Raw genomic sequence first — 25,842 nt, 5'->3', positions numbered from 1 at the left:
AAGAAAGATAGAGAAAAGGAAAGGAAATAGAATAGAAATCCCTGAGTCTACATTCCCCATTTTGTTTCCTCCCCACTCAAGACTATAATTATCTGTAATCATCCCCTAAATTGGCAACATATCTATTATTCATAAAATAACCAAAATCATTCACCCCAACTTAAGGGACTGGGGTGATGACGGCTTTATTTTAATTTCTTCCTGCTGAACTGGGGCAAAGAATTCCTTTTGTGGGGGGCAAGAAAATTAAAAAATGGTTAGTCTTAATAAAGCTAGCAGAAGCCTTTGTTTTCCAGTCTCTGTAAGCTGAGATAGTGTAGGCTTAAGTGAAGTCCCAATTGGAACAGTCTGAAAGGCTGAACCAAGTGTGCCAGCTGTTCTGAAAATGTTTCGGGACAAAGTCCTTACAGGAAGCAGCTTGGATGCAGTTGAGGTAGAATCGAGCAGGGAGCTGGTATAGCAGGTCTCAGTATCTCAGCATCCCCAAGGGACAATTCTGTCAGGACTGCCGTCTTGGTCTTCCATTCTGCAATATACAAACCTCACAAGCATTATGTAGTTCTATAAAGACATTTGTGTGGAAGGAATGTGCAGCATGCACAGAGCAGTTATGAATGATTTCCTATGCTTTGTTTGTGCAGGTGAAAGACAGCTGTCTTTCTTCAGAAGTTTGTCTGATGATATAGTCAAACCACAATATAAATCTCCATTCAGGGCTGGAGAGATGGCTCAGCGGTTAAGAGCACTGACTGCTCTTCCAAAGGTCCTGAGTTCAAATCCCAGCAACCACATGGTGGCTCACAACCATCTGTAATGAGATCTGATGCCTTCTTCTAGTGTGTCTGAAGACAGCTACAGTGTACTTATTTATAATAATAAAGAAATCTTAAAAAAACAAACAAACCTCCATTCATGCAGTATGAAAGACTTATTGGCCACCTAAGCCTAAGTTCTGGCTGGAGACATATCTATGCCCCAGTCAGTTTCAGAGTTGTTTTAGGACTGTACATTACTGGCTTGTTTGAACCTTTTGATTTTCTTCTTGTCTGTAGTTGAGATCTTCTGGAGGTCTTCCTCTGCCATGTTTGATTTTATCAGTTTGGAAGGAACCCATAGCTTTTCTTTTTCTGTAGAAATATAGGCATAACCCCTCCCCCAGCGTAACACATTTCCTGTTTTCCATTCTTAGGTTAAGACATCTTTAAAATAAACAGGCTAGCTTAGTTCAGCTGTTTTGGTTTTTGCTTGTTTGTTTTTGTTTTTGTTTTTTTTTTTTACTCCCATATTCCAGCGTCTCTTTACAGCTGTAGGTTTTTGCTCGCTAGCATTCATAAAATCTAAAGTTAATAAAGCATTATGCAGTCCATCTCTGGGGGGTCTTTGTATTCCTTTTTGCTTGCTGAGCATCTCTTTAAAATACAATTGGATCTATATGATTGTTGGTCCTGTAGGATTGTGTGGTATACCTGTAGTGTGTTTTATATCATAATATGTAAAAAAATCATTTCATTTTATTACAGACATATACAAGAACATTGTCATAATTTGTCTGTGTATTCTCCTAGTGGACATAATTTCTGACAAATGTGTAATTACAGAATCAGCCTTTTCAGAAGTTAGTGCAGTTGCCCATTGAAATCCTGAATATGTGTCTCTAGTATAGTGCATACATTTCAGTTTACAAACTCTGTAAAATGAAACATATCCATTTGCCAAATTTCATTTCCTTGGGTGCCTTTAGGATTTCTCCCTGCAGGTAATGGAGTTTAATTATATACAGAACAAATAGAAATGTCTTTGCAATTTGCTCTGCTTATTGCCAAGTGATAGAAAATTCTTTTTTTATATCTTTGCTATTAGCATGTGGTTTTTATGAAATTCTGAAGCCTCTAGCACACTTCCTATCAATAGCTAATCAATTTCATCATTGCCTTGTGCTAGAGGGCCTGGTAGACTCATATGAGATCTGAGATATACATATATATATATATACATTTCTATTTCTGATCATTTGTTGTAGTTGAATAAACAGTGAAGTTAATTCAGAATCATCGTGAATAAGTTCAGTCGTTTTTGTATGCAAAACAACTTTCTGCATATTGAGAGTCTTACTATATTAAGAGATTCTTGGAAATCTAATAACGGAAAGAATTGCATGTAACTCTGATTTTTGAACTGAATTATAAGGATTCTCATTTACTATGTTTTCTAACTTATATTCTGCCTTTCCTGATTTATTTGCATCAGTAAAAATGTAGGGGCTCCAGAAATTGTTCCCCCAAGCCAGGCAGTGGTGACTCACGCCTTTAATCCCAGCACTTGGGAGGCAGAGGCAGGTAGATTTCTGAGTTCCAGGACAGCCTGGTCTACAGAGTGAGTTCCAGGACAGCCAGGTCTACATAGAGAAACCCTGTCTTGAAAAACCAAAAAAAAAAAAAGAAGAAGAAAAACAGAAATTGGTCCCCCTTTTATTATACAAGGGAGAATCCAATTAGTTCTTTTTACAAACCAAAGTTGCTTGCCTCTGGGGTATTTATTGTTAATTTCTCCAAAATATTACAGCAAGCTCTTTGCCAATATTTCTTTTCTGCCATAACAAGACAATCCCAACATTAGTAAAAGGCACCACAATTTCAGATGGATCTATTTCAGCTAATTGATAAAGTATCGTTTTTCCTTTTAGAATCAGTCCAGAGACCTTTTCTATATAGGCCTTTAATTTTTTTACTCTGTACGTGTGCTAAAAATAACTGTCCTAAGATATAATCTTCCCTCTGCATAAGAATTCCATGGGAGAATAAGTAGAGGTCAAGATAACAAAATATAAGCCATCTTTGGGCTAATGAGCTCTATGTGGGCAATTTGTAAGTTTTTTTTTCTATCAGCCAATTCCTTTTCAGTTTCAGCTGATAGTCTTCTTGGACTAATTAGTTCTTTATCACCTTGCAGGGTTTGAAATAAATTATTCAGCTCTTGAGTGGTCAAATCAATTGTAGGCCAAAGCCAGTTAATATCTCCCAGTAATTTTTAAAAATCATTAAGAGTATTTAGCTGGTCTCTCCTGACTTGCACCTTTTTTTTTTTTTAAGAATTATTTATTATAAACAAGTACACTGTAGCAGTCTTCAGGCATACCAGAAGAGGGCATCAGATCTCATTATGGGTGGTTGCGAGCTACCCTGTGGTTGCTGGGATTTGAACTCAGGGCCTTTGGAAGAGCAGTCAGTGCTCTTACATGCTGAGCCATCTTTCCAGCCCCTGATTTGTGCCTTTTGTGGTCTCATTTCTTGCTGATTTATTCTAGGTAATCAACAAAATCTCCTCTGTATTTCTTTTCAAGAGTAATTAGTAATCCCCAATAAGGCAATTTTTTTTTCCTTCATCAAATGTTTGTTCCAAGGTATCTCTATTTGAATCAGCCAGCAAGATATCATCCATATAATGGTGAATTATGGATTGAGGAAATTGTTTACAAATTATTTCCAATAGCTGTTGGTATAAGGTAGTAAGCATTATTCAACAGTCCTGTGGCAGGACTTTCCGTTGGTACCTTTTGGTTGGCATTGAGTGGTTAAATGTGGGCACCTGAAGGGAAATCTTTCTTTATGTAAAGGGGTTGGGAAAAGCAATCCTTTAGCTCGATCACTATGATAGGCCATTCCTTAGGTAATGAGGAAGATAATGAAATTCCAGGCTGTAAATAGCCCATTGTTTGAATAATTTTATTGATTGCTCTCAGATCTGTCAGTATCCTCCATTTGCCAGATATCTTTTTAATAACAAATACAGGAGAGTTCCAAGGGCTGATGGACTCTTCTATGTGCTCTGGTTTGTCCTTTCTCTTAGGTCATTGCTCAGTCCAAACAGGTGGTTTGGTCAGTCAACCAGAGTGTAAGGCTGTTGGTGTTTCATCAGCAGTGGCTCCCTCAACCAAGATTCTGTCTATGGATATAGCCTGGACAGTCTACAGCTGTCCCTGATAACATCCTTTTAACTTTTTTTTTTGGTTTGTTTTTTTGTTTGGTTTTTGTTGTTGTTGTTGTTGTTGTTGTTGTTTTGTTTTGTTTTGTTTTTCGAGACAGGGTTTCTCTGTGTAGCCCTGGCTGTCCTGGAACTCACTTTGTAGACCAGGCTGGCCTCAAACTCAGAAATCTGCCTGCCTCTGCCTCCCGAGTGCTGGGATTAAAGGCATGCGCCACCACGCCCTGCTTAACTTTTTATCAGAGCTACCTCCCTATGACCTATCTCTGACTTTGGAGGAATGCTAATCTCCATTGTTGGAATAGATCTCGTCCCCTTAAATTCATGGCCATCTGCTGCATGTGGTCTTAACCTTCCTATTTGACCCTTCTGGTCATTTAACCCATCGAAGACTTTGATGTACCTGAGACAATGTCCCTATCCCTAGGAGCCGAGTAGATACCCTTTGAAGCGGCCAAGCTGGATTCCAGGCACCCTGTGATGTAAAGGTTACATCTGCACCAGTATCCTCAAATCCTTGCATCTCAATTCCATCTGACTGTGGTTTTAACTTTGACCTCTTATCATTGATAGCAGTCTGCAAAAGTACCTGTTTTTCTGTATCCTTAGAATCTCTTGTTTGGGTTTAAGTTTTAAGCAGCTCTGTTTGTCCTATCAGACTTTGAATTTTTAAATTGTTTTTCAGAAATATTTTTCCTTGGTGAATAGGAAATGAACGGCTCATGTTGGTTTTTGTCAGTCCTTGAGCAAAGCCCCTTAGTTAGTTTTCTGAAATTGAGGAGATGCCTTGTATATCTTTGGATGAGCTACATTCATGAGCCATATTCTTTCCACATCTTCCACATCTCATAGGAAAATTTCTCCCAGAGTGATTACTACTGTAGAAGGATTTATCCGTAGTAATTGTTTGGTTACCATCGCCTAGGGAATGACTGGATCTTTAAGAGCCACAGCAATGGGGATCTAGTTTTTCTTTCCTGTAATTGTTTGTCCAAACCCCAATTGGATTGTGAGCATTTGCTTCCATGTCCGCAGTCCTTTTAATCAATTCATAAAGGGGTGTAGATCTTTCTCCTAATGGTCTAATTGCCTTTTTTGCATTCATCATTAGTGGGGTTTTTGTTTTGTCTTATTTGTTTTTGTTTTTTCAAGACAGGGTTTCTCTGTGTAGCCCTGGCTGCCCTGGAACTCACTCTGTAGTCCAGGCTGGCTTCCAATTCAGAAATCCTCCTGCCTCTGCCTCCTAAGTACTGGGATTAAAGGCGTGTACTGCCCGGCTAAAGATTCATTTAAGATTTCTCTAGCACTTGGATCTGATATTGCTGTATTTACAGCTATGGTTAGTCTTTGTAAAAAGTCTGTGCAATGGGCTGGTGAGATGGCTCAACAGGTAAGAGCACCCGACTGCTCTTCTGAAGGTCCTGAGTTCAAATCCCGGCAACCACATGGTGGCTCACAACCATTCGTAACGAGCTCTGACTCCCTCTTCTGGTGTGTCTGAAGACAGCTACAGTGTACTTACATATAATAAATAAATAAATCTTTAAAAAAAAAAAAGTCTGTGCAAGGTTTTGAACCCTGGGTTATCTTCAGTTCATCCTTGTTCAACCTTGTACCAAGCATTTTTGGACTTGGTTCTCTCCTTCTACCATGTAGGTTCCAAGGATTGAGCTCAGGTCTTCAGGCCAAGTGGCAAATGCCTTTACCCACTGAGCATCTTGTGGGTACCTGAGAAAATTTTAAGTTATTCTTGAGGTTAGAGAGATAGCTCAGTGGTTAAGAGCACTGGCTATTCTTGCAGAGGACCAAGGTTCAATTCCCAGAACCCATACAGTGGCTCGCAATTGCCTGTAACTCCAGCTCCAGGAGATTCAGCGCCCTCTTCAGGCCTCTGTGGACATTGCATGCATATGGTACATATATGTACATTCAGGCAAAATGCCCATACACATAAAAGGAAATAAACTTTTTGTTTACTTGAGGAAATGTCACTCTGTGTAGCTCTGGCTGACCTGGAACTCACTATATAGACCAGTCTGGCCTTTAATTCACAGAGACCTGCCTGTCTCTGCCTCCTGACTGCTGGGATTAAGGTATGTGCTACCAAGCCCAGCTAAAAATAAATCTTAGAAGAAGTCCCTGTATATCACGAGGACAGTTTTTCTGTTGTGACTCTAGTTCCTAAAGCATCACTAAGGGACCATGTGGTTAACCCATGTTCTCGTATATTTTTGGTTGTGAGCCCAGCCTTTAGTGGCTGAGCTATCTTTCCAGCCTCCATATTCTCTATATTCATATGGAAGTCTTCTCACAAACCAATGAGAGCCTTTTGTTTTCATCAAAGCAGAAGGAGTTTTGAAGATTAGTATATTTAGGAGTTTGGTTTTTACTTCAACTTAATAGTACTGTGAACTGTTTCAATAAACTGCTGCTCTTAAGTGAAATAATAACACTGGTGTGTGTGTGTATGTGTGTGTGTATCAGATCTTGAGGCTCATATGGTAAGCATGCTCCTGAACTCTGAGCCTTAGCTCCATCCCCTAAAACAGATTTTTTTTAAAAATTTCATTTATGCCTATGCATGTGGTTATTTGTGTGTTCACTCTGTGAGCACAGGTGTCCAGAGAGGCCAGAATAGGGTATCAAGAAACTAGAGTTACAGGCAGTTGTGAGTCACCCATTATGCTGTTAAGAACTGAACCTTAGTTTTGTATAAGAGCAGTAAGTGCTCTTAACCTCTGAGCCATCTCTCCAGCCTCGCAAGTCCCAACATGTCTAAATTATTGGCAGCATGAGCTAGGGACAGTGTCTCAACTTCAGTGCACCTGAGAGGTGTCAAGAACTCTTAGGAGTTAACGCTCACTTCAATAGAGTTCTCAGTTGTTGGATTCTAGTATTGTTCTTAGTTAATCAAGACTATGAACAAGCCGGGCAGTGATGGCGCACGCCTTTAATCCCAACATTTGGGAGGTAAAGGCTGGCAGATTTCTGAGTTGGAGGCCAGCCTGGTCTACAGAGTGAATTCCAGGACAGCCAGGGCTCCACAGAGAAACCCTGTCTTGAAAAACCAAAAATAAAATAAAATAAAAAAAGACTATGAAGATCTCTGGGGCAAATCCTTTGGGGGAAGTTCGTAGGCCTAAGTACCTCTGTTTGTAACCCTGTGAGGCTGTCTAGTACCACCTCTGGGCGTCTTGCTGCTGCTGTGGTCACCCTTGGCAATAGCCAAGGATGTGCTGATGTTGTTTCTTGTTGGTTGCAGCAATAGGAAATGCCTTTGCAGTCCTGAGCAATCCCGACAAGAGACTCCGCTATGATGAATATGGAGATGAGCAGGTGACTTTCACTGTCCCTCGAGCCAGATCTTATCATTATTACAAAGACTTTGAAGCTGACATCTCTCCAGAAGAATTATTTAATGTGTTCTTCGGAGGACATTTCCCTTCAGGTTGGTTTTTTGTTTTTTTTTGTAAAGCTTTGCCTGCATGTATGTCTGTGCACCTTATACATGGCTGGTGACAGAGGAGATCACAGGAGGGTCCTGGAACTGGAATTACATCTCTGAGTGGCTGTGGGTGCCGGGTCCTCTGGGAAAGCAGCCAGTGCTCTTGGCCACTGAGCCATCTCTCCAGCCTGAGGTTAGTGTCTTAAAATGAAGATTCTTTAGCCAGGCGTAGTGGCGCACGCCTTTAATCCCAGCATTCGGGAGGCAGAGGCAGGCGGATTTCTGAGTTCGAGACCAGCCTGGTCTACAAAGTGAGTTCCAGGACAGAAACCCCGTCTAGAAAAAAAAAAAAAAAGAAGAAGATTCTTTATCCCATTTATTTATGGCTCTCAGCAGACTCTAGTTTGCAGATCTAAATAGAAGGACATTGGTGCTGGAGAAACAGCAAGGATTTGAAGTGGGCTGTAGGGAGTCGGAGGAGTCTCTAGTCTCCAGCTGTGCATAAAGTCGGCTGTATCATACATTTCTCTCACCATAGTCACCCACCTGAGAAAATGGTGGTGGTATTTCAGGGTTGCTTTGAAATATATATCTTTTGTATTACATGTATATTATTGCAGGACTATACATTGAACCCAAGGCTTACAAATTCTAGGAAAGACAGATTAAATAGCTGCTCTGGCTCATTTTGAGCCCCTTATGTAGCCCAAGACAGTCTGGAATTTGCTGTCATGGGCACCACATGGTAGAAGGAGAGAAACGATTCCTGAAAGTTGTCCTTTGATCTCCATGCATGTGCTTTGTGTGCACGTGGACACAGGTGCACACATGCAGGTGCACATATACACACATACTAATGTTTACGTATTAAATGAATAAATGTAATATTTTTAAAAGTTCTTTAGGGGCTAGGGAAATGACTCGGTGGTTAAAAAGCACTGACTGTACTTGCAGAGGACCAAGGTGTAATTCCAGCACCCACATTGCTCACAACCATCTGTACCTCCAATTCTAAGAGACCTCATGCCCTCTTCTGGCTTCTGTGGGCACTGCATACACATGGTGCACAGACATACATGCAGACAAAACACCCATACACATATAATTAATTAATTAATTAGTTAATTAATTAATTAAAATGTAAATGTCACAATTGATTACTGGCATATAACTACCTACAGTTCCATTACTTGATGGGGGGCAAGCAAGAGCATCAGAAGTTCAAGGTTATCCTTCCATACATAGCAGGTTTGAGACCAGCTGGACTCCTGAGTCTCTGTCTCAAACAAGGTAGAACTTAAAGGGCTGGGCTTGGTGGTTAAGAGAGCCCAGCTGTGGTTTCCGAGGATACAGGCTGGATTCCCAGTACTCACACAGCGACTCAGCGTCTGTGGCTTCACTGCCAAGGGGTTGATCTTTGCAGGCATGCCTGTGGTGGACATATAGACATGCAGATCAAATACTCAAACACTCGAGAGATGGCTCAGTGGTTAAGAGCACTGGCTGTCTTCCAGAGGTCCTGAGTTCAATTCCCAGCAACCTCACAACTATCTGTATTGGTATCTGATATGCCCTCTTCTGGCATGCAGATAGAGGACTCATGTACATAAAATAAATAAATAGATCCTTTAAAAAAAAAACCTACTCAAACACATAAATAAATCTTTGTTTTTTAAAATTATTTATTTATTTAATGTATATGAGCACACTGTAGCTGTCTTCAGACACACCAGAATGGGGCATCAGATCCCATTACAGATGGTTGTGAGCCACCATGTGGTTACTGGGAACTGAACTCAGGACCTCTGGAAGAGCAGACAGTGTTCCTAACCACTGAACCATCTCTCCAGCCCTGTTGTTGTTTTTTGAGACAAAGTCTTTCTATGTAGGCTTGGTTGTCCTGAAACTCAAACTCAATCTGGCCTCAAACTCACAGAGATCTGCCTGTCTGTCTGCCTCTGCCTGTACCTGCCTTGAGTGCTGGGATTAAAGGTGTGTAAAAACCATACCCAGCAACATAAAATAAATAGATATTTGAATGAACAAATAAAACCACCTAAAAATGGCTTGTTCTTGTTGAGGACCTGGGTTCTATTTCCAGCAACTCGCATCATCTGGAATTCCATTTCCAGGTGGAGCTGATGCCGTCTTCTGGCCACCCTGGGTACTGCATGCATATAATACGTAGACACAGGCAGGCAAATCATCCAGGCTTAGTTACTTCTCTGTTGCTGTAAAGAGACATACAGCCAAGGCAAGTCTTAGAAAGGAAAGTATTTAACTAGGGGCTTGTTCACAATTTTAGAGGGTTAGTCTGTCATCATGATACTGGTGAGAGACAGGCATGGTGTTAGAGCAGCAGCTGGGAGTGTTCCACCCTGTTCTACAAGGGGGGGGGGGCAGGAGGACTGAGCCTGGGGCGGGTTTTTGAAAGCTCAAAGCCCACCCCCACTGTTATGCTTCCTCCAACAAGGCCACAGATACTTCAACATGGCCATAACAAGGCCTAATCCTTCTCAAACAGTTCTACTAACAGCTCAACTATTCACATGTATGAGCCTGTGGGATCCATTCTCATTCAAACACCACAAATGCATATACATAAAAATAAATTTTTCTTTAAAAAATCACAGTGAGCCCCCGCTTTTTTTTTTTTTAAGACAATCAATTTGTGCAATAATACAGAAACCCAGAAAGTATATCACAAAGAGCTGGAAGTTGAGAAAATTCAATGCCAAGACAATAACTTGAATTTTTTATGTTGCTAGGGATGCAGCCCTAATCCTCCAACATGCTAAGCATGTACCCCATGCTGAGATACACCTCAGCCCCATAAACTGAATTTCATGAGTGGCTATTAAAGATGTCACTTAGAGCTGGGCGTGGCAGCGGTGGCGCACGCCTTTAATCCCAGCACTCAGGAGGCAGAGGCAGGCAGATTTCTGAGTTCAAGGCCAGCCTGGTCTACAAAGTGAGTGTCGGGACAGCTAGGGCTATACAGAGAAACCCTGTCTCAAAAAACAAAAAAACAAAAAAAAAGAAGTAAATGTATGTCAGATAGGATTCATGGCCAAAATGCTCTCTGGCTTCTGGGCTTTTAGAGTTACCTCCCACCATACTTGCAAAGGACTGTCTCCATAAAGTCAGGAGTCTTATGCATCCTGTGCCCAGCTGGCCCACTTGGCTCATATTATTTTTCTGCTGGGTCAGACCGGCAGGTGCCCCATCTTTAGCCTTGTTTGGAACGAGACTTTGCAAAGGACAGAAAAGGAATAGCCGTCTCATGAATGTTCTCTCTCCCACTCTCTGCCCTCCCTCTCTCTCTCTAATCACGTCTCTTTTCCAGGAAATATTCACATGTTCTCAAATGTGACAGACGACAGTCAGTATTATCGCCGGCGACACCGCCACGAGAGGACACAGACACATAAGAGAGAGGAAGACAAATCTCAGGTGTGTGGGGAGCGGAGGTCATACTCATGGCCATACTGAGCCTGCTTCTGTGGGGGTGAGGAGCCTGCCTACAGGGCCGCCCTGTGCCTGCCCCTGTGGTATAATCGGTGCTAGACTCCCACTTGAGCTGTGCTGGTAAAATGAGCTAGATAAGTGTTGGTGATTCCTGGTCCCTTCTGTATACAGCAGCAGCCCAGCCTTCCTCTCCAGCTCACTCCATCTCCCCCACCCACTACTTTTTGGTTTTGAGACAGGTTCTCTCGATGCAACTCTGGTTGTCCTGGAACTCACTGTGTAGACCAGGCTGGTCTTGAATTCACAGAGGTCCACCTGCCTCTGCCTCCAAAGTGCTGGGACCACCGTTGGGACCACGGTGTGAGGCACCAGGCCCAGCTTGTGGGGCTGTCCTGATTGAACTCTCCCTTACTAGAGAAAAGAAGAAGCTCCTTAAAGATCCTCAGAACTAGCCAGGCTGGTGGCACAGCCTTTGATCTTGGAGGCAGAGGCAGGTGGATCTCTGTGCGTTCTAGGCCAGCCTCTACACAGTGAGGTCCAGGACAGCCATGGCTACACAGTGAAGCCCTGTCTCAAAACAAAACAACAAAAACAAAAAAATTTCAGAACTAAAAGTAGGGTACACAGGGTTACCTCAGGAAGCTCATAAGGCAAGAAGTACTGCCGGGACTGAGCTAGGTTGTCCAGCTTGGCAGCAAGCACCGCGACTTGCTGAGTTATCACAGACAACCACTCCTATGCCTCTGGCTGGTTCACAGTATTGGAAAGAATGCGTCCTTTTCTAAACTGTAGTTAATAAAGGAGGGGGATGAACCTTGACCCTGCATTGTCAAGGAAGAATGTGGTCATCTCTGACAGAGTTAGATGTCATTGATTTTGGATAGCTGTGGCCAAGTAAGAGTTGCTTAGCAGTAACCACTCCCGGAGCCCAGTCCCTGTCTGGCAGAATTACCTAGAGGCATAAGGGACAGGGGGATTATTGACAGTGCAGGTTGGAAGGGCTTCCTTTAGCTTGTCAGCAGAGAAAAAAAAAATGTGTTGTTTGCTTGTAAGCTGAAATCCAACCTTTGTGGTAACCCTTGGCTTTGTAGGCGTTCCTGCAGTATGCATTAACAACCTGCATTTCCTTTGGGATGTCTTCATCCTCTCAGGCACTTCTCTGTTCTTTTGCAGACTCCATATTCGGCATTTGTTCAGCTGCTTCCAGTTCTGGTGATTGTGACTATTTCTGTCATTACTCAGCTGCTCGCTGCTAATCCCCCATATAGTCTGTTCTATAAATCGTGAGTGGAGTGTTTCTAATTTTCCCCTAGCAACAGTCTGAAAGACAAAAGACTTAATGCTGATTCAGGCTGACATTTCATCTCACCTTCCTGTGGAAACATAATGCTGACTTTATGTTTCAGGGAATAGCTACCCAGAGTTCCCCTAGTGTTTCCTGTGGAAGTGAGAAATACTAAATTCACTTACTCAAAAACAATTAACCTAAATGGAAAGGAACAGCCCAGCGATAACAATGTGGATGCTGGGTAGCAGCTGCCTTAGGAGAGGGACTATTCTGTCACACAGTGACACCCTCTGGTCAACTGCAAAACAGTCAGAATTCATTTAGAAGGATCAGTGCCATCATTTGAGATTCACAGATAATCTTTCTTTCTCACCATGGTGGAGTTAGAGAGGACCCCAGTGAAGGCAGGAATGAGGGCTCATACCTGTGGTCCTGCACTGAGGAAGCAGGGGCAGAGCCGGCCAAGCCTGAGCTACAGTGAGAGAGAGACAGACAGAAAAGAGGGGGGACAGAGGGGGAGAGAGAGAGAAGAGAGAAGATGAAGGGGGAAGGAGGAAGGGCAGACTGTGATTTGTGGGTCTGGAATGACCCATAGTCACTGGGACCTAGTGACTTCTTAAAATACTTTTTAATTCCAAGGAGGAGATGGAGAGACAGCTAAAAGGTCAAGAGCACTGGCTGCCCTTGCAGAGGACTGGGTTTAATTCCCAGTGCTCACATGGTGGGGTATAACCATCCATAACTCCAGTTCCAGGGGAATCTGCCGCCCTCTTCTGGTCTCTGCATGCAAATGGTTCACAGATATACGTGTAGGCAAAATAAGACACATAAAATTAATACTAATTTTTAAAAAATTGCAAGAAGGGACATTTGTTACCCATAAGGACACAGAGGTGACGGCAGTCATATTTAGAGGCCAGAGCCAGAAGTAAGATTGCAGCTATTACAAGCTGATGTGAGATGCTCTCTGTTTCAGGACCTTGGGCTATACCATTTCTAGAGAAACGCAGAACCTGCAGGTGCCTTACTTCGTGGATAAAAACTTTGACAAGGCCTACCGAGGCGCTTCCCTTCGTGACCTGGAGAAGACAATAGAGAAAGACTACATTGATTACATCCAGACGAGTTGTTGGAAGGAGAAACAGCAAAGTAAGTCAGGCCAAACAGGCCTCCCTGTGGCCATGACCCACTCTCATGAGGTCTCCCTAGCCTCCTGACCCCTCTGTTCTATGTGTTTGTGTAACAGAGACAGAGGACAGGCACCCACTCAGATACGACAGCAAGGAAGGAAGGCTTATTGACATGTGACTGGGATTGGAAAACTTAAAAACTCAGGCCCTATTTACCTATTATACTCTCCTCTTCCCCTCGGTGGGGATGTGAGGGCGTGGGGGCTTACTACATAGGCCTGGCTCAGCCTAGCTGACTTAGAGCTCACGGCATGGACCAGGCTGGCCTGCCTCTGCCTCTAGGCTGCTGCTCTGTAGTCCTGAATTTCTGTTCCTCCCGAGGACTTAAGATTACAGCTAGACACGAGCTCTCCCATCTTACTGCCTTTTTCTTTTCTTTAAAAAAGATCTTGCATTTATTTATTTTTACAAGAATGTGTGCATGTGCCACAAAGTGCGGTTGGCGCTCAGAGATGCCTTGTGGGACGCTGTGGTTTTGGCTGTTGCTCTTGTCACTGTATGAGATCCCCAGCCTCAGTAGTCACTGACGGACCCCATGCCGCATCCCAAGCTCCCCCTTGAAGTTCTCAGTGCTCTCTGCTTTCCTTCACAGTTCCTAAATTCCCAAGAATCTGATCGAACCAGCCTAGCTTTTTGAGTCAAGTCAGAAGTTTAGAAGTTGTGAAATACACCTTTAATCCCAGCACTTGGGAGGCAGAGGCAGGTGGATCTCTGAGTTTGAGGCCAGCCTGGTCTACAAAGTGAGTTCCAGGACAGCCAGGGCTATACAGAGAAACCCTGTCTTGAAAAACCAAAGAAGGAGAAGGAGGAGAAGGTGAGAAGAGAAAGAGCAAGAAGGAGGAAGAGGAAAAAGCAAAGTCGTAATAGTTGCTGCGGCTGCTGGCATGGGGTCTCCTGTCCCCTTGACCCTTGTTCCTTGTGGCCTCCTGGGTCTGGCTTTTCAGTAGGATGAATGTAAACATATCTGTCTTCTCTTTCCCTCACAGAGATCAGTGGGGTGACAGTGTCTGCCACTTGGCTTACAGCTCCAGTTGTTACTGAGGAGTGCTGATAGGACTGGTGGTCCTGTCTCAGCCAGTAACTTCATTTTTAAATCCCATTCAACCCCCCTCCCCCACCCCACCCCAACAAACACGGAATAACTACATCTTGGCTTTGCAAACTGGGTTTTAGATGATTTTTTTTTCAAAGCAAACTGTAACTCATCTTTTAACCTTTACTTTGGATGTCCTTAGATGTCTACTGGTGCAGTTTGCTCTTTGTGCTTGTGCCCTTGCTGAGCCATCCATCATGTCCTCCTACCCCACCACTGAGTTAAGCTGTCCCTCTGGTGTGTGCCTAAGGCACTTCACTCTTCCCACTAGCAGTACTGATCACTAGCTTTAGAGGTTCATGGGTGTGTGTCAGTTCCCTCTGCAGGGCTGCTAGCCCCGGGGAGCAGCCCCTGTCCTACTAATTCTGTGTCTCGGCTGCCGGCTGCGGGCACAGTCCTGGCTTCAGAACTTGCTTCAGAACGTGTGCTCAGCATGGGTCTTTAGAGAAGCTTCTCATACTGAAAAGCAGTGAACCGAGGATGAGTGCTGCCGTCTTGTCCCTCTCCCTCAGGGACCTTGTCTCAAATAAGGGGCAGTTAACCAGGATGATGGTGCTTTTACCTACCTCATTGTGAAATTAGTTCGCTTTGTTTTGTTTTCTTTTGTTTTGCAATAGGGACTCACTTTGTAGCTCAGGCTGTCCTGGATCTCACTATGGAGACAGGCTTGTTTAAGTTAGCGTTTCTCCTTAGGGAAGAGCTAGGTGTAGTGGTGTAGGCCTGTAATTCCAATAAGTGGGAGGCACAGATAGGAAGATTTTGAGTTTAAGGTCCGTCTGAGCTACATTATTAAGACTCTGCCTTGGGCAAAAAAATGAGGCTGGTGAGATGGGTCAGTGGGTAAGGGCAGGTTACACAAAGTCTCACTTGAATTGCATCCAGGATCGTGAAGTAGAAAGAACTTACTCCCAAAAGTTGTTCTCTGACCACCACGTACATGTTATGGTACACGAAAGAGGGTGTGCACACACACAAATAAGGGGAATTAAAAAAAAAAAAAAAAAAGCAAGGTGGTGGTGTCACAAGCCTTTAATCCTAGCGCTTGGGAGGCAAAGTCAGGCAGATTTCTTGAGTTTGAGGCCAGCCTGGTCTACAGAGTGAGTTCCAGTACAGCCAGGGCTACACAGAGAAACCCTGTCTCGAAAAGCAAAAGGAAATAAGAAAGAAATCTGTGTAAAGAACAGGCTGGCCTCAACCTCACAAAGACTCACCTGCCTCTGCCTCCAAGTGTTGGCTTAACAGCGTTCCCCAGCACAGGGGAGAATGTAAGAGCAAGTGTCTGTGTGTGTCTAAATCAGGGCAAAGGCAAAGTAATCCGTCCTCAGTGTCCCCTTCGTGCTGGGCACTGGGGTGGTTTGAATCTATTGCTTTCTGCAAGAACTGCATGAAAATCTGTGTTTTGCATGTTTCACACACACAAGCACACATATACCACACACATACATGCATGCCTGTGCACCATATTTTACTCTGGCATTAGGATGCTGACTATGCCAAGAGGTTAAAGATTACACCAAAAGCGGCATCTAAGCTTTTGTTTCCATCCACATGAGCCTTGTTCAGAACTGTCGCCTTCTTTAAGTATAAGTGAAAATTCAATGAGGGCTAGACCTGGTAGAACAAACCTGTAATCTCTTGGGAAACTAAGGCAGGAAGATCACAAATTCAGGACCTCTCCCCACCACAGAGTGAGTTCAAAGCTATCCTGGGCAACTTAATAAGCCCTATCCCAAAATGTTTGAAAAATGAACTGAAGGTATGGCTCAGTGGTAGAGCTCATACCTAGGATTCATGAAGTTCTAAGATCTATCCTCAGTTAAAACACACACACACACACACACACACACACACACACAAAGTAAACAAATCCATTGAATGAACCTGATGTGTGAATGGAGGAACCTGAATGGAGGTTGTCAGCACATACCCCTGTAAAAATCTATTCCTAGCATTTAAACACAATGGTTCTGTGGAGCCTCCACACCACCCGAGTGCCATTTGAGAGCAGGCAGCATTTGCCCTCTGAATCCAGCAGCAAGTGCCCAGGAAGGTTAAATTTAGCACTCTGAGGTTGTAAAAATAAACTCACTTGAGAACAAAGTTCACTCATGGCAAAATACCAAATGGGAATTTTATCAAGGCCAGCCATTGTCTTTTAAAATCTTTATTATTCCTTTTATCCGCTTTTCCTTAGAAAGCCTAATGTGGGTGATCTTGTCTGAGTAACCCTTTACTGTGGATGAGAACTGTCCTGTTTACCCTTCCATGGATTGCCTGCGTATTACATGAACTGTCAGGGAAAGTGGCCGTGGCACTGTACTGGGCAGGATACAAGTTAACAGGCAAGACCTGCCTCCCGGCCGCTCCAGCAGAGCCTGAGTGAGCCTGGAGCGAGCACTTCTTTCCACGACCTTGAGCAGGATAACAGAATAACAGAGTGGCCAGAGTCCCAGGCTTTGACGTGCAGGGGCAGTATTCGTTCCCTCTGAGAGGTTGGATGATGTGGATGTAGCTTGGCACAGTGCCTGGCACACGGTGAATACCTGGTTCCTGGTGAAGCCCAAGCTTGAATAGCCTCACACAGTAGACTGAAGTGCAGTGTCCCATGGGACCCGGCCCTGGGTAGTTAAAATTGAAGGGGACATTTTTGTTAAGGGGAAAAGGTATTTTTTTGGTCCTGCTCCTCCCAAAGACTTTTTTTCTTTCATTTTACTTGTAAGTTACTGAGTGTTGGGACTGGAGAGATGGCTTGGTGGTTAAGAGCACTCGCTGTTCTTCAGAGGACTCTGGTTCGGTTCCCAGCACCCATGTAGGGTGACTCTAAAGGTCAGCCTGGTCTACAGCGTGAGTTCCAGAACAGCCAGGGTCACAGGAGGAACCCTGTCTAGAAACAAAAACAAAAACAAAAACAAAACTCAGCAGAAGGGATTGTTCTAGTGAAGAGGAGAGCCAGTCTGTTCTGCTACAGTGGTGTAGCTGTGACTCGAAAGGTGCAAAGTGCAGAGAGATTTCACAGAGGCCTCCTGCATAAGCTTCCTACCTGCCAAAGAAGCCCTAGAAAGGGTGCTGAACACTCGGTGGGGCACAGGAGCCAAACCGGAACACTTGAGTGCAGCACAGTCCCCCACAAAGCCCTGTCACCTGCAAGGTGATTGTGCCAAGGCAGGCCCTGGCTAGGAGGCCCTGTGGGCGCCCGCACCCAGAGTGAGAGAGAGAGCACATTGTTCTGCAGCCTGAGAGACACACTGCCTGCCAAGCCACTGCAGGCCAGAGTCCAGGCCCTGCACTCACTGTCCAGGGAGGGGTGTCATGCTTCCCCACCCTCACACTGGCATCCTGCTCCATCTGCACTTTGGGCCTGCCTCCATGTAAATAGAACCATTGTGAGCCGAAATGCTAAGCAGTGTTTTGTGTTGGTAGAAACTTACTCGGTAGTCTGTGCCCATTGTTCCTCCTGGTGAGTGCGAATTCCTTTGTCCTGGTACTTTGCTGAGTAATCAGACAGGTGCGTCTTGTTCCACCAAGAAAAACAAAACCTGTTAGCAAGGTGATTAAGAACGGAAGGCATATTTCAAAGTGATTAAAATAGCATTTTCAGAAGCACAGTCCTTTAAAAGCTGCCTTCTGTTGGAGACTTTGGGAAGCCCATGCCATCCTATTAATATGCGGCACCCGTCTCTGGTCTCTGAAGGTGCATTTCCTGAGCTCCCGCTAAGGAGGAGGGGCCTCCAGAGAATCAAAACGTAGAGCAACCATGGAGTTGGGAAACACAGCAGAGATTATATTCCAGTTAAAAATAGAATGGCCTTCTCTATCACGAGGAGAATATGAAATTTATTTAGTCAAGGAAACAAGAGGCCAGTGGGCCATGGACTTTGACTTTTGGAAGAGCAGTTTGCATTGGTGACCTCCATATGAGGTGAGGGGATGGAAAAGCTGCCGGCCTGGCCTTCTATAGCTATTCATCTATCAGAGCAGCCTGGGCCATGTGTGACTTAGGAGTCTGCGTGCTGAGGGAAGAATGCAGCAGCTGTCTTTGTTCAGATGACAGGAATAGGTGGTTGGGCTCCAGTCCCTCCAACTGCCATCTGATCACCACTGGTAGCCAGGCCGTGGCAGTCTCCTCTTTCTGCACATGTGCAAGCTTCCTAAGCCTGTGCCAAATGGTTTGTTGATAAGAAGTAAGCCTCGTACTTTTATAACACACAGATTTCGGGGCTCTCAGGTCACAGATAGCCTTAACCCTCAGAACCTGCTGCAGTGCCCAATGGATACCTCTAGGGTAGAGGAGTAACGCTTGCCCAATGGAATAGAATAAGGTGGTAGCAAAACAAGATCGTTTGAATCTAGACACGCTGAAATGAACCATTCCCTGTTGTGTCTTTCAGAGTCGGAGCTGACCAATTTGGCGGGGTTATACAGAGATGAGCGACTGCGGCAGAAAGCAGAGTCACTGAAACTCGAAAACTGTGCAAAGCTTTCCAAGCTCATTGGCCTGCGCAGGGCCGGCTGAGAGGCCAGCGACCCTACTCTGGGTGGGGGGTTCTTACCCGTTACAATTGCATTGCAAATCCCATTTTATAATACAAGTTAGGAGATATGAGCACTTTACTCTCTGCTGACTTTGTTGGGCAGAGCTGCAGTGATTGGAGACTTGTCCCCTCCAGTCCTTCCCCAGGCCTGGCTCCCAGGGCAGAACAGTTGGTCTTAGTCACAGGCATGGTAAAGTTTGGACCCAACTCCTCTGTGAAGTAGGTCAGGGCATTCCAGAGACGACCCATGTTTCGTCCTTCATCCTGTCTGCAGCAAAAGCCCACTACCTAGGCATGTCTAGGCTTAGCCAGTGCACTGCAGAGTATTGGTGGTGTCTGCCAAGAATTATACCTCTCCTGCTGTAAAGTCACCACCTCCCCTGATTTTCAGTTTTCCACTCCCTAAGGACTGTAGAGAAATTGAACTACGTAGCCAACAGTTCAGTGTTATCCAAATCTCTGTTGAGTTAGGACCATAAGCAAAGCTGCCTGATTTGAGGTTTCTTTTTTTGAGAGAAGGGCTCACTCTGCAGCCCAGACCAGTCTGGAACTCACTACCTAGTCCAAGCTGGCCTGAGTCTGCAGTGATTCTCCTGCCTGAGCCTCTTGAGAGCTGTGATTTCAGTTGTGAGCCACCATAGGTGAGGCTCCTTTATTGTCTTAGTCTTCTCTTTCAGAAGGTCTAAGAAGTAAAACCTGGTTGAGCAGGCTGGGTTTGGTGGCCTACATCTTTAATCTTAGGACTCAGGAGGCACAAGCAGGCCATTCTCTCTTAGTTCAAGGCCAGCCTGGGTTACATATCAGTTCCAGACCAGCCAAAGTTACATAATGAGACCTTGCCTCAAACAAACAAACAAACAAACAAGCAAAAAAACCTGCTGGGCTTGGAGACAGCTCAGTGAACAGTCCAGCAGCAGGTAGCAGGGCTAAGGGAGAAGGTGAAATCTAAGACTGTCAGCTCTTCACTGTAGATCCCCTGGTCCATTTCTGAACTGGAGAACACTCTCTGTGTCCCTCCCTTTAAATCATCATTTAGTGTTAACGGTTGTATGATGAGCACAGGAATGCACAGAAGGGCAGGAGCCAAACTGGAGAGGAGACACAGGCACAGAGACACAGAGGGAAGAGTCTGTCACCGTGGCATGGGAGGCTCAGAGTTAGCAGCCATTTTGTCTGGCTGAGTGCCCTGCACATTTTAGTGTGAGATAGTGATGTGACCTTTCACCCATTCAATATTTATGAAGTGCCTACTGCAAAGAGGCCTTTCAAACTCACGTGGTGTTCTGTTTTATTTTGTTTTTTCACTTATTCCTCATAACAGTTTGTGAAACCGGTATGTTAGCCCTTTTATGAATTGGCCAGAGAGGATGAGTGGTCGGCCTAGGTCATATGTCTAGGTGAGGAAAGACTGTGTGTGAGAAGTCATCCTTTTTCTCGGGTGATTCTAGCCAGTTTGGCAAAGCAGACTTACCCATCCTCCAGGACACCTCCGCCCCCACCTCGCATCCTTTCCAGGCCATCCTGAGTCCCTACAGGGCTGCTTCCCTGCTGGGCGTTTAGAAGCAGGATCAGGGCTGGAGAGAGGCTGGGCAGTTAGAAGAGCACTGGCTTCTCTTCCAGAGGACTCAGGTTCAATTCCCCGCACCCACCTGGTGGCTCCCAACATTCTGTAACTCCAGTTCCAGGGGACCTGACCCTCTTTGGCCTCCACAGGCATTGCCTGCACCTGGTGCACGGACACACATGCAGGCAGTGTAACACCCACATACATTTTTTTTTTTTAAAGCAGGACACTTGATTCAAATCCTTTAGAGGCAGAAAAAGCAACTCTTTCTAGAACTAAGTCAAGGATTGCCTAGGCTGTGTGGTTGGGCCTTCCTGTGGAGGTCGGATTTAGATTTGAGTTCCTGAGCTGCCCAGATTATCATGAAACTGAATTTAAAAGAAGCCGGTAACTGATTTATAGTCTTTTTTTTTTTTCTTTTTTTTTTTTTTTTAGGTAGGGTCTCATGTAGCCCAGGCTGGCCTCAAAATTCATATACAGTCAAAAACCTTGAACAACTTCTTGATTGTTTGGGTTTTGTTGTTTTGTTTTAAATTTTTAATTTTATGTAGCCCTGGCTGTCCTGGAACTCACTGTAGACCAGGCTGATGTTGAACTCAGAGATCTGCCTGCCTCTGCTTCCTGAGTGACGGGATTAAAGGCATTTACCACCATGCCCGGCCCTGTTTGTATGTTTGTTCGTTTTTTGAAAGGTTTTTCTGTATAGCCCTGGCTGTCGTGGAACTCACTTTGTAAATCAGACTGGTCTTGAACTCACAGATCTTCCTGCCAATGTCTCTGGAGTGCTGGTTATCTGGATTCAAGGTGTGTGCCACCACTTCCCAAGACATTGGACTTGTGATTCTCCTGCCTCTACCTCCTGAATGCTAGAGTTAGACCTGGTTTCTGTGGTACTGGAGATTGAGCCCAAGGCTTTGTGCATGCTAGCCTACCGAGCTACATCCCCAGCCTTACCTTCCTAATTTTTTGAGAATCTCTTTAACTTATGAGCAGCAAGGAGTTTATTTTGTAAAATGTGTCAGGCATGGTGGCATATAGCTTTAAACCCAGCACTCAGAATTCAGAGGCAGACGGAATACTGTGAGTTCAAGGCCAGCTGCTCTACACAGAAAGTTCACAGCGAAACCTTGTCTCAAAACATACGTTGTAAAATGTACCTATGAACCAAACTTAAGGAAAGCTCCTAGACATGAAAGCTTCCCTCTCCCAGCCCCAGGCTCTGCTAGAAAATGCACTGTTATGAAACTGCCCTGACAGCGTAAGGCCCCTCCCACTAGACGACTTTTACTAATTCTGTAGATTTCCTGGCACTGAGAGTTATCTGTGAGGTGATGATAACCAGAGACAACACTAACAGCTCCGTCAACTGTTGCACCTATTGTCTGTTCTTACAGCCTGGTGGCACTGTTTTATTTATTACTGTAGCCTACAGTACTCATATCCTGTTTCCTTGCTTCAGTTGAAAGATAATATGGCACTATCTAGAATAGTGTTAAACTCTTAATTCCTTGCTTACAGTTTAGATATGTTGTCTGTGTGTTGGTGAACAAAGTTTTGTTCTCCTGCCTACATCTTTTGGGAGACTTCCTGGCACAGTGAGTTCTCTGCTGGGGCTGTTTTTGCTCTGTGTGTGTGTGTGTGTGTGTGTGTGTGTGTCTCACAGATTGAGACCACAGAATGGAGACTGACGGGAGTGAGGCTCGCACAGGAGTGGAAGCTGCCATTCCCGAGAGGTGCTTTCTTTAGTGAGAGGGAGACAGAAAATCCTTTTCCTTCTATGGAACAGTAGAGCCTGAAGGGGCAAGTTCATCACTCAAGCCAGGAAAACATCTCCGCTTCACTGACCGGCGCCAGGCCTCACAGCTTGGGAGAAGCGACCTACGGTAAGGAAATAGCATTGCTCTGCATGCTTATGGGAACTGTTAGAAAGGACAAGAAGTGCAGAACCCTGCTGGAGCCCGATCCAGCCAGCTGCTGAATTCTCCATCCGCAAGTCTCCATCCTCACTCCTCTGAACTGGCGCTGCCAGAGGCACCTTGGGAATCCCAGCAGGTTCCTGTTGCAAATGGCCCTCACCACCAACTCATTGTCTCTGCATGCACGGCTCCTCCCAGGGGCTGGCGTTAAATCTGTACTCACTTAAGGTGTTAGATTGGTGTCCTAATCCCTTTATTTTGGGAAGGGGCCAAGTTACTAAACACCTTGACGTTTGGGCCTGTGCTGTTGATACCTCATGCAGTATCAAGTAACTGTTACATCCTGAGTACATTTGCATTTGGGGAGGTGGAGAAGGGAATGTTCTGGGGCCAGAGTCGGGGTTGACATATGTGAAATCAGTTGGCAGTGAAAAATGCTGAGAACTCTGGTCACCTGACCCATGGCGTTTGGAGTGAGTTTTAACAAAGTGAACATTAAACGATTTTACATACAAAATTCGACTTTATGACTCCTCTTTCCTCAGCCACTGCTGTCAGCTTCAGATACTGAACACACGTGGAGCCATTTTGGACACAGTTGTTACTGTGCAATAGCTTGTGTTTAGAACAGCACATAATACTGATGGCATGAATTCTAGGTTCGTTTGTTTTGTTTTGTTTTGTTTTGTTTTGTTTTTCAAGACAGTCTTCAAGACAAGACTCTGCCTCTGCCTCTGCCCAGCCTGTGCTGGAATTAAAGGCTTGCACCACCACCACCTGGCTAAGGAATTTTTTTTTTTTTAAAGATTTATCCCTTTTAATTCTTTTTATGTATATGGGTGTTTTACCTGCGTGTGTGTGTGTGTGTGTGTGTGTGTGTGTGTGTGTGTGTGTGTGTGTACACTACACCACGTAGTGCCCTTGGAGGCCAGAAAAGGGAGCGGTTGTGAGCCATCATGAGGGCAATGGAAGCAGAACCTGGGGTCTCATACGAGCAGCAAGTAGGGCTTTGTTTCTTTTGTTCTTTTTTTTGTTTTGTTTTGTTTTACGAGACAGGGTTTCTCTGTGTAGTCCTGGCTGTCCTGGTGTTTTGTTCTTTTAAACACTTTATAGTTTATATATCTAATTTTAGCAAGAAACAATTTAAAATGATAACACTCTTACATTAACAATAAAAACAAAATAGAATTCTATTTATTTTCTTATTTATTTACTTATTGGTTTCTTGAGACAGGGTTTCTCTGTGTAGGCTGACCTCAGAATTCAAGAAGATCCACCTGCCTCTGCCTTTTGAGAGCTGGGATTATAGGTGTGAGCCACTATGCACTATTTTAAATAATTGTTACTGACTGTTTATAAATGTTTGTTATGGTTTTTCTTAACCCAGATAGCTCCCAAATAATTGAGTCTGGACTATTTATTTTAAGCTTTAAGGGCACAACAACTGAGCAGTATTACTCCATCTTAATCCTCTAAACTAATCTGGCTGCCTCCTAGGCAAACACTAGTGATGCTTGTGTTTTAGTGTTCATGGGCTCCCTGGCTCCAGGGGTTTTCTCCTGTCTCCTGGACCCTCTTCCTGAGGTGAATCCCCATTTCCTCTTCCTTTCCCCCTCCCCTGGCTAGGAGGAAGTCCAACCCTATTTATTCCCCTGCTCAGTCACTGGCTGATCAGCTTCTTTATTGACCAATTGGAATAATTGGGGAGCAATGTTTTGCAACCAGATAGGGGTGCATAGAAATCAGCATTTGAACACAAGGATAATCTTTACACAGAGCACAATAACATTATGCCTACAGGTAATTCTTTTTTGTTATTTTTTTTAAATTTTTTTTTAAAGATTTATTTATTTATTATATGTAAGTACACTGTAGCTGTCTTCAGACATTCCAGAAGAGGGAGTCAGATCTCATTACAGATGGTTGTGAGCCACCATGTGGTTGCTGGGATTTGAACTCTGGACCTTCGGAAGAGCAGTCGGGTGCTCTTACCCACTGAGCCATCTCACCAGCCCCACCCCCCCTTTTTTTTTTTTGAAGGAGGGTTCCTCTGTGTAGCCTTGGCTATCCTGGAACTCATAGATCATACTGGCCTTGAATTCAGAGATCCCCTTGCCTCTGCCCTCTTGAGTACTGAAATTAAATGCATTTGCCAACTTACATTATAGCAATTCTGTTTTTTAAAAGATTTATTTAATATTTTATGTATATGAGTACACTGTAGCTGTACTCAGGACCTTCTGAAGAGGAGTCAGTGCTCTTAACCGCTGAGCCATCTCTCCAGCCCATAGCAATTCTTTAAGAGGTTTGGGAGTGTTAGAGAAATGGTTCAGCTGTTAAAAGTATATACTGTTCTTGCAAAGATCCTAATTTGGGTTCCTAACACTCAAAATGAGTGGCTCACAGTCACCTGTAACTGAGATTGAAGGTGTGTGCCACCATCACCCAGCAAAAGCTCAAATTTTAAAAAGAAAAAAAAAAAAACCATAATCCAGCAACAATGAAAAATTCACACACAATGTAAATTGTAACTCGTAAGAAATCAATCGGGGGTGGGGGGAGGCTGGAGAGATGGCTCAGAGATTGAGAGCACTGACTGCTCTTCCAGAGGTCCTGAGTTCAATTCCCAGCAACCACATTCTTGTGCGCGTCCGACTTGCCAGCAGGAACGATGCTGCAACAGGATCCTTCTGCACACGTTTATGGGGAGAGCTTGATTGCAGAGGCGAAGAGACCCCAAGCCCAGAACTGGTGCTGCTTATATAGGCCTAGGAGAGGCGAGTCTCACACCCGGATTGGTTATGCATTCTACCTCATTTGCATGTTCCTCATCTGATTGGTTATTCTCTCAGTACCTCAAATAACCTCATTATCATGCCGGGGCCAGGCAGTATCTTGGCAAAAAACTTTACTGCATATGTACATATTGATTGTTTGCCCAAACTTATGCGTGGTGGCCAGTGGTAGCCAGTGCCACTCTGAAACAGCACATGTGGCTTCCCACACCACATGGTGGCTCACCGCCATCTGTAATGGGATTCAATGCCCTCTTCTGGTATGTCTGAAGACAGCTACAATGTACTCATATGCATAAAATAAATCTTTAAAAAAATAAATCTGATCTTAAGAAAATATTAGTTTATAAAAATTTAAGCCGGACCATCTAGAGACTGTCATATCCAGGGATCCATCCCATAATTAGCCTCCAAACGATGACACCATTGCATACACTAGCAAGCATTTGCTGAAAGGACCCTAATATAGCTGTCTCTTGTGAGACTAGACCGGGGCCTAGCAAACACATAAGTGGATGCTCACAGTCAGCTATTGGATGGATCACAGGGCCCCCAATGGAGGAGCTAGAG

The 25,842-nt window shown here is 44.4% G+C and overlaps 1 protein-coding gene across 5 annotated transcripts in view; it reads left to right on the top strand.

The window, feature by feature from the left end:
- Positions 1-22,994, top strand: part of Dnajc18 (DnaJ heat shock protein family (Hsp40) member C18) — a 37,316-nt gene extending 14,322 nt beyond the window's left edge. For all 5 annotated transcript variants that reach the window (XM_006526345.3, XM_006526343.3, XM_006526344.4 and 2 more), the window contains 5 exons: positions 7,244-7,429; positions 10,773-10,879; positions 12,068-12,177; positions 13,159-13,331; positions 18,854-22,994. In XM_006526345.3, the coding sequence (XP_006526408.1) occupies positions 7,244-7,429; positions 10,773-10,879; positions 12,068-12,177; positions 13,159-13,331; positions 18,854-18,978 (701 nt within the window). In that variant the 3' untranslated portion in view covers positions 18,979-22,994. The remainder of the gene's footprint in view (positions 1-7,243; positions 7,430-10,772; positions 10,880-12,067; positions 12,178-13,158; positions 13,332-18,853) is intronic.
- The last annotated feature ends 2,848 nt before the right edge of the window (positions 22,995-25,842 follow it).

This window comes from Mus musculus, chromosome 18 (assembly GCF_000001635.26).
Source record: "Mus musculus strain C57BL/6J chromosome 18, GRCm38.p6 C57BL/6J".
Taxonomy (NCBI): Eukaryota; Metazoa; Chordata; class Mammalia; order Rodentia; family Muridae; genus Mus; species Mus musculus.
This window is presented reverse-complemented; position numbering and strand designations above follow the sequence as displayed.